Below are 15,337 nucleotides of genomic sequence, written 5' to 3'. Positions count from 1 at the left end.
TTACAGATTTATGGCAGTTACAATCAAAGTCCAAAACCTACTAATTTTAGTTTGAAGATTACAGTTCAAACATTCATGAATTTAATTAGTTTGATTTGTACCAATTTCGTGCAGAATGAACTATAAGTTATTGCATTATGAAATACCAGCAGTGATGATATCAAGATAAAATGTGGGATCAGTCTTCCACAGTAAAATGCCATACCTGAGGCTATCAGGTTAACTATTGTATTTGCTTTTACTTTATTCTATTTGTTTTGTGCGTCATAATTTGAAAGGCATTGTGTTTGACATGGTGCAACCCCAAAGATCTTATACCTTTTTTTTACATTACAGTTTTATTTTCTATACCTGTACTAGGACTGAATAGGACTGAAGCTTAATCATAAAAGTGTATTAATTTTATGATTGACATTTCACCTGTCTATTAATTAGGTAATGACTTTCTAATTTTAATTCAGTCAAAGATTGAGTTTCACTTTGATTAGAAAGCTAATATCTGTAAAATAAACAAGGAATTAAAAGTGTCCAGTAACTAGTTGGAATGGCAGTCACCTGACCAAAGGGCTGGCCTTTTTTCTTTCATTTTGTAATGGATTACTGTATCATTACAGTACTGTAGATCATTCATTCTTCTGTAGGCTTACTTTAAATTAATTTTCTTTTAATTGATACATAATTGTTTGTACAATGCGAGCAAACTGAAGTGAAGTTGGAGTAGAGGGACACACCATTCCCGGTGATAGTGGTTATTGTACTGCTCTTGCCTCTCCTCAGCTCAACACTTCATTTGTTTTTGCATCATGTTTGTTTTTGTGTTCTGCTATTTGTCTGCTGGAAGGAATAAATTAAAATAAGCCCGCATTTGCTTGCACAATAATATCGCATTAAAACATAGTACACTGATACGGTCACTCTGTAAGTACAGATCTTTAAAATACCAGTGGTTATTTTCAAATATTTCCCTTTAGGCAGCAAAGTTAAGTCATAATTGCATAAGTGTGTTGCTATCCTTAGGTGGGCCTCACTTAGTTTGTTGTTGTAATTGGTATTCAAATAAAGTCCATGTTTTGTTTGAAATTTTAAGCGTGCTTCAAAAACCAAAAATAGATCTTACTGCAGTTGGAATGAGGAAATAAATGAGGAGGATTTACACTAGATAAATTATACAATAGTTTTGTTTAGATATAATCTATAAATCTGAGTGATGTGATCATCATTGTAAAGATGCATTTAAAGCCATCACCAACTGCACACAAGGCTCAATAGAATATCCTATCTCTTATCATTGAAATCATTCCCAAACCAATCAAGAGTTTGAACTAAAATCAATCTAGATTGAGAGGAAGAAAATAAAAAATATCTACAGTATTTATGTTATCCACAAGCCTAAAAAAATAAATGAATGCAGTACATTAGACTGTATGATACAGTATTGTACATTATAGCTTCCTTGTCTGAATAGAATCGCTGTTGACCGTAAAGATATTTTGGTGAACTTTATTGTATTGTGTGAGTGAATATTTGTAAACTTGAATAGAATATCTGAATTAAAAGTAATGAAATAATGCTGATGTAACAATAACGTCTAAACAAACTAAAGCAAAGTATCAATAGGTTGCGTGTGACATTAACAAATAAAAAGGTGTCAAACAATAAAGAAATATTGGGAGATTATTATGTTACTGTCAGTGTCAGTATGTTTTATTGACAGAACTACCACCACATCAGCAAGGGAGTCGTGAAAGAATATTAGGGGACTTTAGTAAACTGGGGCCGGATTTATCAAACTTGCTTAGCAAAAAAATCGTCTCAACTTTGCCTTAAATCCTTGATTTTGCCTTAGTCAGATTTATCAATATATCTAAGCAAAAAAATTTGCTTAATTTTGTCTTAAATCTAAGACGAACAACACCCTGCCTAAAGATGAAAAATTTCGTCTTATCTCATTTCTGCAACAGAAACATTCTTTTTTGACAACGCGAGCGCGCTAGGCCGGAACATTGAACATTCGGAAAGGCAACGCTAGTGCGTTTTCCCCTGTACTACGGACGCTACAATAATGATATCGATCTTCATAAAGATGGCCTAGAAATTGGACGAGCAAAACTAATATTTTCGGGATAGGTACGATCCAATTGACTAACTTTTAGAAAACTGTATCGGCTGCCAATGATCGCTGTCATTGATAAAAATAAATAAATGTTGATTTGATTTAAGTTTAGAGCGAATGATTTTCGTATGTATTTCCGACTGTTGTGCTCTTTCTCTATTTCAAGTAATAAAAACAATAGTAGCCAGAATGCGCCCTCTCTTGTTGGGAGTGAAAATACTGAGATAAAATGTTATAGCGCCGCCATCGCTAAGAGAAAAAAGCTAATACGCATGCGTAAGCAAGAATTTTTCGTCTTAAGACATAATTTGCTGCCCTCTAGAGTTTAATTTTGCGCATGCGCCAAGTAATATTTGCCTAAGACAATTTTTATGCTAAGACATTGCTAAGACGGTTTAATAAATAAGCTTAAGCTATTTGCTTAAGCACTTCTTAAATATTTCACCTTAAGCAAAAATATAAGCAAATATTGATAAATGCCAACCCTGAGCTACAGTATTCAAAATTAGGCCAGGTCTCATTTAATGTCAAATATGACCTATTGTACTTTAAGCATTAAATAATAATTTGCTTTATTTAGAATTTGTAGAATAGATAATGAACCGATGTCCCTTTCCATGACAGTGAAACCCCCAACCCCAAAAAAAAAAAAAACCCTTCTCCCTCCCATCCCAACATACAGTACTGTATAAGGATTGACTGTATGTATGATATTTAAACTGCACAGGACAATGTTTGCCAACTTTTACAGTATCCTCAAATCATTTCAGACAGACCTACTGAGACCTATGTACAGTAGACCTGCTCTAATGCAGTGAGCCTGGGTCATAGATCTCTACAGTTCAGTTGTACGCACATGGCTACCATGGTTTTCATGAGTTTACCAACTGCTGAACTGCTGTGTCAGACAGGATTTTAAGACACTCTCCATACATCACTCAGATAAATTCAATATTCTGCTCCACACCCCTCATTAACATGTGTTTAATAATTCAACTGCTGTACTAAGATGAGTTCATGACTCATGATGAATATTAAAACAGTAATTTATAATTGTATTACCAACTTCTCTGTATGTATGTATGAACTTGGTTCTCATGAATTATTAAACAGACATACATTATATTAATAGTTTCTTAATATAATGTCCATTACCATTGCTATTGGTACAGTAGCTTTATATTCTGTACATAATTATTGCTGTAAGTGTTAGTTAAGTTGGTCACCTGGCATGGAGGTAAAAGGTACAGACGTCAAATCAGAGATCAGTCTACCCTGTACTTTGTTTTGAAGTACAGGATGTAAAATGTTTTGAGATGAACATACCAAAAAGGACAGCACTCTACTTCCAAAGATATAAGTACAAACATGGTTAGTGCAACAAAATTAAGAGTACAGTATTGCATTAACAATATGTGCAATGCATCATGCTCCCCTCAACCCAGCTCGACCAAAACAGTACTACAATCCATGCCAGCAGTTCATCTGGCAAAATTAATAACATTAATATTAACAATGTTTATGATACAGTTGCAGTAAATATGCTTTCAAATAATCTAATAAAACGTAAGTGTACAGCTTTATGGAACCTGTAGTTTGTGTGTAATGCAGATTTACAATTATGATACCATAACAGCTGTAGAAATCTAGACTACTATGGTTTGTTATTAATTAAATGCGATGATGCTTATTTTGTAATTTCCTTTAATCTACCGATAGTATAATAATTGTGTTGGTATGCATTGTCTATTGTAGGTGTATTATTGAATTGTTTAGAGGTATTCATGCAGGTTGATATGCAGGATGTCTCTACCTCTAATTATTGCATGTTTGTCGGTATTTTAATTCATAATATGAACGGATCTGTTGCTATTCGTTCATTGATTTTGATAGCTTCTTACTTTTATTATTCACCATAAGAAACAGAAACTTGCTGTATCACTTAATTGATCAGCCCTTTCCTGATTATATCTACTGTATGTTTACATGTACTTGGTTAACCTATACCATAGAGTGCTGAAGTCTGTTCTTGGAATCATACTTTCATACCACTGTACACCAGTACTTAGTAGGGATTTCCTTTTAATAATTGTACAATTTCCTCTGCTATTAACTATTTTATTTCCGATCAAGGTACTTAAATAACAACATATGGACAGTGTGTGTATGCATATACAGTTGTTTTAAATATTGGCTGAATGAAACTGTAATTGCATTTCAATTTCTAAACAACTTTTTGAGGATAAAACTCGAATTGAGAACATTTTAGAATAAATGCGTTTGCATTTGAATACAGTGGACATTTTGAAGGATAATTATTCAATACACAGTAATTCAATTAAGTAATCATTTAAGTAGGGTACTTAACAACTTAAGGAACACTTTAAATTAAATTAAATCCAATGTCATTTGAATTTTTTTGAAAAGAAGAATTGCGTACTGTATCTGCCTAAATTTAGAGGGCGTTGTACTGATATTCTTTTTATTACTGATACTACTCTACAGTATATACCTTGTAAAACCACTATTGTCAACCCTAATACTGGTAAATAAAAAGAGGACTGTTTCTCAAGGAGTACATTGAGAATTTTATCTCATTATTAGATAATTGCTTGGCTAATTATTTCAATGGTTTACTTAATTACAGGTATAGCGTGTGTCCAGGTACACTTTTACACACCTGAATCATGGAGGTATACCTCCATGCCTGAATGAAACTTAAAAGGCAATCATGCATAAAATGTATTATACTATGTATAGTCCTTGCAGGTGAATAGCAAACAGATCAACACATTTTAATCCTATATTAGAATGAAATCAATATTATTTTGTAGGTAATGACATTTGATTTACTTGCTTCTAATTATTTCTATTATAAATATGTGATGTTTTGCCATTTTTTTAAACAGGAAGTGACCTTTTTTTCTAAGTTTGGAATTTCTTAACCTTTATCCCCCACTTTCAATTTTCCAGCTCTGGAAAAATCTGGGAAAGTGCATATTATATTATGTTTTACTATAAAATAATGGTATAATGCTGATGGCCGAGCTTGTTTTAGACAACGCCCTCTATTTTTGGATGTATAGTTTAGTTAGGACCTCTGCAAAGGATTATCAAATCTATTCAATATAATTCATAAAATTGATTCCCTATTCATTTGACATGTGCTGTTTATTTAAGTGTTTTAGATTGACTTTGTGCTGTGTACAGTATCAAATGAAGTGTGAATAAAAAAAAGATGTTATTCTATTTCATAAACAATACCACATATTTACCATACTTTTATCCTAATTGTCTACACCACCAGTACAAGAATAATAAAAGCATAGACTTAAATAATCCTAAGGTTAAACTTTACCTTGAGGTTCAACCAAGCAGAAAAAATAAACCAAAAAAACTTGTGAGATCAGAGAGAACTAGTTAAAGTTGTCCAATCACAATTGTTTGTGAGTCATTTTACTAAAAACTGAGGTCATTTAGGCTAATAGTTTAGTATTTTATTCATCTGATTCACTCAAAAATTGTTAACAAGATTGTCGATAAGTTCAGCACCGGCGTTGAAGTTCTACAGTACTGTGAACATTGTGTTTTAATTTGATGGGTGTACAGTGATCCACACAGAAAATATCCAGTAGATATTTTGGAAGATATACAGTAGTTTATTTAGTGGTTTCTGGATGGTTTCACAAGCCTATTGCTGACTGATGATAATATTATATTTGTGTTTTTGTGGTATTTCCTGTTAAAATCAAAATCTTTTTCTATTATTGATGCTGCTTTAAAAGAATCACTGACACTAGAGTGAGACCTACCGGTGACCTACTAAATGTCAGACCTGTAAAATTTGAATATTTACATAGACACGTGGATTATAGTACCTGTACGCTACATTTATATTTGCCAACAATTATGGAGGATTTATCAGAGAAGGAAATATTCTTGTTCTTTTCTAAAAAGACAAGTAAACAAGCAAATCGATACTTGGTAGGTTCCACTTTCTGCTGTGACTTGTGTTCCAAAGGCTCTCAATATTAAAATAAATCGAAATGTACATTCATCATGGCTATGCTGTTGTATTTACTCAGGCAAAGGGAAGTATTGGACAATTTCTTTCAAAACTATGTTATGGGTGTACATGATTCAGGACATGATTCTGCACATTCATCATGCTACAGTGTAATGCTACAGTATGACCTTTTGCACTTTGTTGTACTTGCTACTACTCAGTAGTGATTCAGTTTAAAACCTAAAGAAACAGTAAAACTTAAGAAAACTTAAAGATTAAAAAAACCAAAATCTATTCTACTTCATAGTACACTGACTTTAATACAATATTAATTTTACAGTCTTTGCAGACATATGCTGATGATGATTGATATTTAAACAATATTATTTTTTTCTCTATGCATAGCTATACAGTCAGTCTTACAAAGTACTGTAAAGCCAGGATTAGGAAATCTATTTGGTTTTAGAAAAAGTTACTGTGGGTGGTACAGTAGCAGGATGCGTGAACCCGGTGAGATTTAGGTCACTAGGTCAACGTCAGTTCAATACTTTTAGTATTTCTTTGTAAGGTAAAGCTTGGACTAAAAATGTAATAGAAAGATGTAGGTGTAGAGATCAACATTCCTTTCCTGACCCCTTCCTTACCACCACCAACACCCGACATCACACACCAATCGACCTCGCACACCAATCAACATCACACACCAATCGACCTCACACACCAATCGACCTCACACACCAATCGACCTCACACACCAATCGACATCACACACCAATCGACCTCGCACACCAATCGACCTCGCACACCAATCGACCTCACATACCAATCGACCTCACACACACTAATCAACCTCACACACTAATCAACCTCACACACTAATCAACCTCACACACCAATCGACCTCACACACCAATCGACCTCACACACCAATCGACCTCACACCAATCGTTCTATGCAGTCTCAAGCTAGTTCTGTACTCAAGCCAAGAAACAATGACCTGGTTATTCCTATGTTGTCTTTTCTTCTCCCTCATTTATTCATCATTCATTCAACCGTTAAATTCTGTGTTTTGATGGTTTTTAATCTAAAATCACAATCAAAGCAATGAAAACAATAGATCCTTATGTCGGGAAAGATTCTTCAACACATTCATATTAAATAGTTCATTTGTTAAATCTTACCTAAGCTGCTAACACACAGTAAATGACAACAGTATTCACGATTCTAAGGAGTTTATACTTAAAATGGTTCCAGTTTGCCAGGATTTAATGAGTGTGTGAATACTGTTATACTTTACCTCTATATACTGTGGAATAATTGGTGTGAAAGGATATCAACAGTTTAAATGGAATCTTATAATAAGTGTAGCATTGTGAAGGAGATTGACAGTTTACCATGGGCAAGTATACTTGAACCTTAAACATAGTCTAGCATGGACATTTGCTTTACACTACAGTCAGGAGAAAAATGGCAAAAGGCTACCTAATTTCTATGAGTTTTATTTGGTATCTATATAAATTTACGTATGGGCAAAATTCGGTAAATCGTAGTTACTTCTAGAATGTTTAATCGATGGCATATACTGTAAAGTTGGTTTGTACATGGGACACAGCTCGTGTGCAATTCTACTGTCTAGGAGGATTTTTAATACTTTTCGAGAACTTAAGTTTTCTCCTCAAATCAAAGATAAAAAGGTCTATGTTGGTTTATCGAAGTAAGTAAAGTACTTATACAGTAGACTGTAGACACCACTTCTGGTTTTTTTGTAATCTGTGTGCCTCAGTAATGTAATGTTCTTTTATTTATGTCAATCCCCCCTGATGTTTCCTGAAGATTTTGTTTTTCACTGAATGGTACAGCTCCTACAGTTCCTTGCCAGAAACCCAAACACTATTGTATAGACTTTGTAGGTGATACACTGTTGACTTCAGGGACTCGTTAAATGTATACAGTTACATATTTGAGTTTTATTTACACTGTATAAGAGGTGTAAGACCAGGCACTATGTTACCATGATTTATTGATTTTTGTAGGCTTAACATGTTTTCCAAGAAGTTGAATTTGCTGTTATAAATTGTATACTCTTTTTTTGTCTACAAGTTTCCTGGTTCTGGCATTATATTTATTAAATGAATCAATTCTTAATTAATTGACAGAATATTCAGCCTGACAAAACCCTACTTTTTCCTGGATCCTGCACTGAAAATACAGACTATAAAAATGTTTATTTAGTTGTTGAATGAACTGTTAATACTTTCTGTGGCAGTATAACAAATGTTCCTTTTTTCATGCATCTCATACTTCATAGTATGTTAATTGCTATCGTAAAATTTTCTCAACTCCAACATGATTTCATGATGGCCAATAGGTCACCAAGTAGTACAAAGTACTTACTTTTATTGGTCAGTCCTTTGATGTCCGAGGTGTAAACACAATTCTAAATTCATCAGGCTGGTATGTAAACGTTGATTGTAATCACTGCTAATTGGCCAAGCCTTTGCATCAACTGCCAGCCGTAACCCTAGGATGTTTACCTAGTTGTCTATCATAGAAATATGACAAGTTATAAAGCCTTTTGAGCTCTATGGACAGGTGCAGCAGCATACATAGCATACTAATTAACTATGCATTAAAACATACCACCGTTATATAGTTAGGAACACTAGTAAAGAGAAGTTGAGTATCCAACATGATCACCTTTCGGACTAAGCTTATATTTACTAAAGTATGTACTTTATTTCGTATTTGTTGTTGCCTTAGGAGTGTTAATTAATTAGTGGAGTATACTTTGGTAGTATTAGTATTAGTAATTAAAACTCTAGATATGTATAGTATGACATTTTATCTAATGGATGTTGTAACTACCAGGCACCATGTTTTAACTTTCTAATGTGCACAACTGTATGTCACAGGATTTTAATAATTTGAATTATTGTTTTTATTGCATTCATTTTTATATGTGATGTAATTTATATTGTTTAAAAAATACATCCAAGACAAGTAATGTATTCTGAATGTTGTACTGTACAAAGTACATGAGGGTGAAGAAGAATGAGAATATGTAAATATCTTTGTAATTCAGCTTTGACTGCGATGACGATATTGAAATAAATGAAATGAAAAAAAAAAAAAAATGTAATGTTAGTTGTTATTGTACAATTAATACAATAATTAGCTGTTGCAATATTTAGATTGTTTTGTACTTTGTTTACCCTTTTTTTTTAAAAGCAATATAAATGACAATGAATAATGACATTGTTTTACTGAAGTAGAACATTAATTATAATGTGGCTCAGTGTAATAATAATTTGACTTTATGACATGAGATGTGTCCACACTATTACTATTACTGTTCGAATCCATTCATCCATTGAATGGAAAAATTGTTTATAACTTGCATTAAGACATCCACCATTTTAATGTTGGTGGCATCATGTGTGTTAATGTACAGTATAGTATTGATGTTGTGTGATGTGACTTGAGTACAATTAAACATAATGAGATGAGTCAGTCAGTGTATGTAATCAATATTAGCTATCAGATGACTACAGACTGAATACATCTGGCTCCAAGAAATCAGAGTTATCATCATTGGTTAAAATTGTTATCAATTGTCATCAACATCTGTGTTGTCAATGTCATCATTATTGTCATAAACATCATTAGCATCATTGTTGCCATCATTGTTGGTGTCATCATTGTTATCACCATATTGTACTGTCTTATTGTTCTACCAATTTTAAATTCATAAATCTATTCATACTGCATTAATGTATATTGATAATATTATGTACTGTACAAAGAAGGTGAATAATCACATTCGCTGTTGATGAATTTAGCAAATTTAATTGCTAATTAATTTTAATTTGATTCATAGTTTAATGATTTGTTCGTGTGGTAAGGGGTCTTTGCCTCTTTAATGTTTTGATAACCAATTTTAAGACATACTGTACATTACTTTGATTTTCACTCTGTTTTAATTTCACAAAACTAAGAAAATTAGAAACAATGTGTTCAATTTTATTTGATTTGAAAGAAATAAACGTTTGATTTGATTCTAATCTAACTTTTTGTTTTACAGGCCAAATCTGATGATCAGTTGGCATCTGAGAAAGCTGTGATAGATGCAGAGAAGGTGTGGCTTCTACATCGGGGTGGTTTCAGTGCAGCCAAGTTACTACCTTCAGATGGCATTATAGAAGGGCGTGTCAAGATTAAGTTAGAACACAGTGGTGATGTCATTGAAGTTGATGATGATGATGTTGAGAAGGTAATCTTATATTATTATCTACACATTATAAATAAAAGGCCGTAGCTAAGGGGGTTTTGTAAGTTTGAAAGAACCCCGTCCTTTTTACTGAAGTGCCCTTTTCAAACAGACCATCAGCGAAAGTAATACTAATAGTAAATAGAATCCTAGAATAAAAACCGATAGCTAGCCAGTAAACTTATTACTTTCATCTACTAGACTATTCCTGAATTTATCTTTCTTCAGTTGCTTGCGCTTGCACTTTCCCCTTTTTGATGAAAAAAGAACCCCCTGTAAAAATGCTGGCTACAGACTTGAACCTTATTCTAATAACACAAATTGTGTTTATTTTTATTATTATTAATAAATTTCTTGATTCTTAATTTATTTTTGTTGTAGGCTAATCCTCCTCAATATGATCGAGCTGAGGGTCTTGGACAGCTTCCATATCTCAACGAGTCTGGCGTGTTACATACATTACGTCAACGCTATGCTAGCAACCTTATACATACATTTAGTGGTAGGAATCTACTAGTTATCAATCCAATGCATTCACTGCCTATCTATTCTGATAAGGTAAGACCATATGGTAAAAGTTGATTAATATTCATTCCGTTCCTACACATTTTATTCAGTTATAACAATAATAACTGGTGCCCGCACTAGAAGCAAAAGCTTGTCTCATGAGGCCCCCCCCCCCCCCTGACAATACATACACAGTATGTATAATACATGAAAATATTATTATTTATGAAAATATAAAACAACAAAATAAATAAAAAAGAAAGAGATATTGAGCATAACAAAAGTTTATGTTGTTTGCATCAGAAATTGTTGTGATGCAGAAATAATGGCCACTGTCACAGCGCAATATGGCCACCATATACGATATATGCCATCATGAGATTGGACTAGATTTCATATCTTATGACTTTTAGTTACAATTTACAGAATCTCCTCCCCTCTTTAGTAGATGATTTTGCAGACAATTGTGCAGGTGAAATCTTACCTGTAATGATTCTTAATAGTTTTTCAATTATATTTCTAAAATTGATTTTCTTTTTGTACAGAGAGTACTTGGTGTAAGTAGTGTTTAATTCAATAAACGTTTTCATAATTAAAAAAAAAAATTCATATTTTTTTTCACATACACACAATTTTCAAAATCATTATTAAATTTAATATCAAACCACTAAACATTTACTAATTAGTAATTATATACAATAAATAAGGATAAATTAATTGTAAAAAGTAAGCCAACAGTACTGTTACGTTTCGATCTGATACCATCAGATCTTCGTCAGACGATGATTAGTTATTTGTTGTTCAAGGTTGATATAGATGCATTTGGATTTATATCTGTCTTCTGTTGTATCATTTTTTATCTAACTAAAGCACTACAATTATCAGCGCACTCTATTAATGAAATATTAAAGTAATTTTAATTCAAAGCTATAGAGACAGATCGGGAGACAGATACTCAATACTAGTCATTACTTGCTTGTGAAGTTAAGCCTCATTTGTTTAAAACTGTATGATTCCCCATGAGACAACGTTATCAACTCTCTTAAAGATTCCATTCTATAAGTCATTAAAAGAAACGGTTCTAAAGTCAAGTATGTAATTAACTGTCAAACAGTATGTGTAGTGAATGAATAAAGCTCTGTCTAGTGTGTGCCCAAATATGGTAGTGATATGCTCAAATATAGTAGTGATATGCCCAAATATGGTAGTGATATGCCCAAATATGGTAGTGATATGACATCGTCATATCCATATATGAGCACATCATATTTTTTGTCACATAAAGTTTGATAGTGTGGACAGAGCTTTAGTTTAAATACTTTGACTCAACCTAACTAATACTTTTCTTTATATTCATCTATTTGATTAACATTTGTTTAAATTTATTAGTAAAGTTACCTAATTAATTAAAACACATGATTCCCTTTGCACTTTAATCTTACTGTTTTCGTGAAATAATATCCAGTAAAAATTGTGTCAGTTATGTCAGTTGTTTGTAATAGTAATAGTAATAACATTTTGTAAGTATTTTTATATAAGTAAGATAAAATGATGAGAAACAGCAATTCAATGTTCAAATCAAATCACGTTAATTGTATCCGTTTCAAAGTCATTTAATATTTGAAGAATGAATTGTTAAATATATATTGAAAAAAAATATAACCACTTTTTGTTGCCTTACTATAGGTTCTTCAGATGTTTAAGGGGTGCAAACCAGAGGACATGCCCCCACACATTTACGCAACTGCTCAGACGGCCTACAAGAACATGCTTACATCACGAATGGACCAGTCCATTATTTTCATGGGGCAAAGTGGCAGCGGGAAATCTACAAATGCTAAACATGTCATAGGCTACCTGGCTAATGCTGCTGGAACGGTTAATAATGTAGTAACAGGTATTACTATAAATTAAGACCTTGTCTTTTATTCTTTATTGTCTATCAAACAAACAACTACAAAGTAAGTGGCAGGAAACACAAAAGGGAACTAAATCCCTATGACAAGAGCCTGTGAATCCTCTTACTAAGCAGAACATAGCATATGTGTCAACCTGCTGGACAATATAGCATATCAATAAATATCTTAATATATCAACAATAAAAATTAAAAAAAATTGTGCAAATTAAATTATTGCAAAAGCAATAACACATGGAAAGATCCTCCCCTTTTCGTCCTTGTTCCCCCAAAATCGTACTTGTAGAGTACAGTCAACATTCCCAATACCAGACTTTAAAAACCTAAAATTCTCCTAAAACCAAACCTTGATTGAGGTCCAAAAGGTTCCAAAATCTCTTTTACCATTCTGTTAATTTTGGTTTCTATGAACCATTTCTTCAATCACTTACTGTTTTTTGTTATTTGTTAGCTGATAAAATGCAAGCTGTTTCAACATTATTGGAGGCATTTGGAAATGCCAGAACTATTCAGAATTCAAACGCTACACGTTTTGCCCAAGTGACCTCGTTGGATTATGACTACTCTGGTCAAATTGCAGCTGGTTCAGTTCAGGTACTTTTACAATTATTATTTTTAAAATGCTACAATTTTTTAAAATTTATTTGCTCAAATAAATAAACCTAGGTACTATTGTTTAAGAGAGCCAGTCACTAAAAATCAAACATTAGGTGGCAAGGGTCAAAATTTCGAATTGTCTCATATTTTGCACATTGGTAGACCTTGATGTAAGTAAACCTGATGTGTAGTTTGTTTGGTAAAATATCGCTTAGTTTTCGAGAAAATCGAAAAATAACGATTTTCGGCCAATTTTGTTAATTTTTGGTGTATAATTTACATTAAGTTTAACAGCCTCTGGAAGCCAAATGTAGCAACCTAGCGTTTTAATATTTTACACTTACGTTAACTAGCATCTTGACAATAATTTAGTAAAGTTTCAAAAAATTTAATGAAATTTTAAGATTTTTACTAATTAATTACTAATTAGCATATATAAAACTCTTAAAAAGTAGGTTAAAAACAAACGCGTTTTTTTTCATGTGCGACGAATTTTTTTAAAATAAAAAAATCATCAATCTAAAGTTTAGATACTAATATTTATGAATCAAGTAAAACAAATTTGGGGAAACTATTTTGCGCTCCGCGCCAGAGCCACAAAGTTGTAAGAAATTCAAAGATTTTATCTGTCGGCAAGATCAATCAGATGTACCTATTGTTATCTATTTAGCAATCTAAGTCGCTTTGAGCTAAACTTTTATTACGCGAAACAAAATTGAAAGATAAACTGAAAGTTCCTGGAATAATTTTGAATTAAGTTGCAATTTAAACACAAACTAAAAATACGTTTCTGGTAAAATTTCAATTACTAATCAATATACAAAATTAAGCAAGTAACTAAAAATCACTCGCTTATTCTTTGTCAAACCACATTATTATAAATTATTCCATCCTCTCATAGTTTATAGGATAAAACTGAAAAACACATTTGTTTTAACTTGTTATCGTTTTCCTGTTTGTCGAACCTGGTCGAACTTACTCAACGAGAATGTTTCAAAACATTAACCACAGTAGACAAAACACTTTACTGCATATATTCGATAGACAACGATATCTTCATTGGCGTTGACAACGGAAATGATTTGTTATCCATTTTAGTTTATGTCTTACAATGTAAAGACGTGTTGAAAATAATTTTTATATATACTTATTGTCTGATGGCTTTAAGTTCAAACAAGATGGAGATTTCATGTTCTTTTAAATCGGTTGTTGACGGAGCTTGTGGATTCGATAGAAAAGACCGCAAACAGAGCACTGAAGTCCTACCTTTACAAGCATGCCAGAAGGAAATCGCTGCACACAGACACATGTTTAGGTTTACGGGCATCGATAGTGAGGTAGACCTAATTCTTAGTCGAGCAGCCATGTTTACCTTGCCCGCTGATATACATAGTTGGACTGTTTGTCCCTTGCATCGATCGGAACTTGGCTTAGGTTGGTCTCGAGGAAATAACAACAGATGTAGAGTGCCGCCTGATCTCTCTAATCACATCCAAAGCAAAGGAAAGGGACCCAAGTGCGATAGGGGTATTAGCAAAGAAGATTCGCAACTAATATTAAAGAAAACAGGAACTTTCCTGCAAGTTGGTTCAGGTAAATATAATTTAATTTTTTTATTTTTATATATTTAATGTAATTTAAACTGTTAAACAAAACCCTGTAAGTAAATGTTTTTACTCTTTTTATCAGGTATCTGTTCAACTTGCCGTAAGATGCTGAAGTCATTGTTACCTGTAACCTCGAACACTGAAACAAATAACCCTAGTCTCGTCGATCAGATGAGCGCACTAACAACTGTAAGTTAAAAAATACCGTACAGTATGACATTTATGAATACGCATTTATTGGCGGAAAGATTAAGTAAATAATGTGTTTCATGTTACTTTGTTCATTTTTTTTCGTATGTTGGTGGTAGGAGGAATATTTTCTGC

General features: G+C 32.7%; 2 protein-coding genes across 4 annotated transcripts in view; both read left to right on the top strand.

Annotated features, from left to right (window-relative positions):
• LOC144835229 (unconventional myosin-XVIIIa-like) overlaps positions 1–15,337 on the top strand; it is a 70,464-nt gene that overhangs the window by 2,608 nt on the left and 52,519 nt on the right. For 2 of the 3 annotated variants that reach the window (XM_078690277.1, XM_078690279.1), the window contains exons 3-6: positions 10,201–10,389; positions 10,768–10,944; positions 12,580–12,790; positions 13,261–13,403. In XM_078690277.1, coding sequence (XP_078546403.1) covers positions 10,201–10,389; positions 10,768–10,944; positions 12,580–12,790; positions 13,261–13,403 — 720 coding nt within the window. Of the gene's footprint in view, positions 1–8,789; positions 8,845–10,200; positions 10,390–10,767; positions 10,945–12,579; positions 12,791–13,260; positions 13,404–15,337 lie in introns of those variants that run through there. The other variant, XM_078690280.1, reaches the window with a different exon arrangement.
• LOC144858665 (uncharacterized) lies at positions 14,585–15,326 on the top strand. Its single transcript, XM_078714763.1, has 2 exons — positions 14,585–14,999; positions 15,096–15,326. The coding sequence occupies exons 1-2, from the start codon at positions 14,585–14,587 to the stop codon at positions 15,209–15,211; spliced, it is 531 nt and encodes a 176-aa protein (XP_078570889.1). The 3' UTR covers positions 15,212–15,326.

This window comes from Antedon bifida, chromosome 2, assembly GCF_963402885.1.
Source record: "Antedon bifida chromosome 2, ecAntBifi1.1, whole genome shotgun sequence".
In the NCBI taxonomy this organism is placed as follows: Eukaryota; Metazoa; Echinodermata; class Crinoidea; order Comatulida; family Antedonidae; genus Antedon; species Antedon bifida.
Note: the sequence above shows the minus strand (reverse complement) of the source record. Positions and strands in the feature narration are given on the sequence as shown.

Bases quoted from the DNA above. Each gene is read 5' to 3' on its own strand.
- LOC144858665 (XM_078714763.1), top strand. From the start codon at position 14,585: ATGGAGATTTCATGTTCTTTTAAATCGGTTGTTGACGGAGCTTGTGGA. The intron at 15,000-15,095 runs GTAAATATAATT...TCTTTTTATCAG, and splicing joins TTTCCTGCAAGTTGGTTCAG to GTATCTGTTCAACTTGCCGT.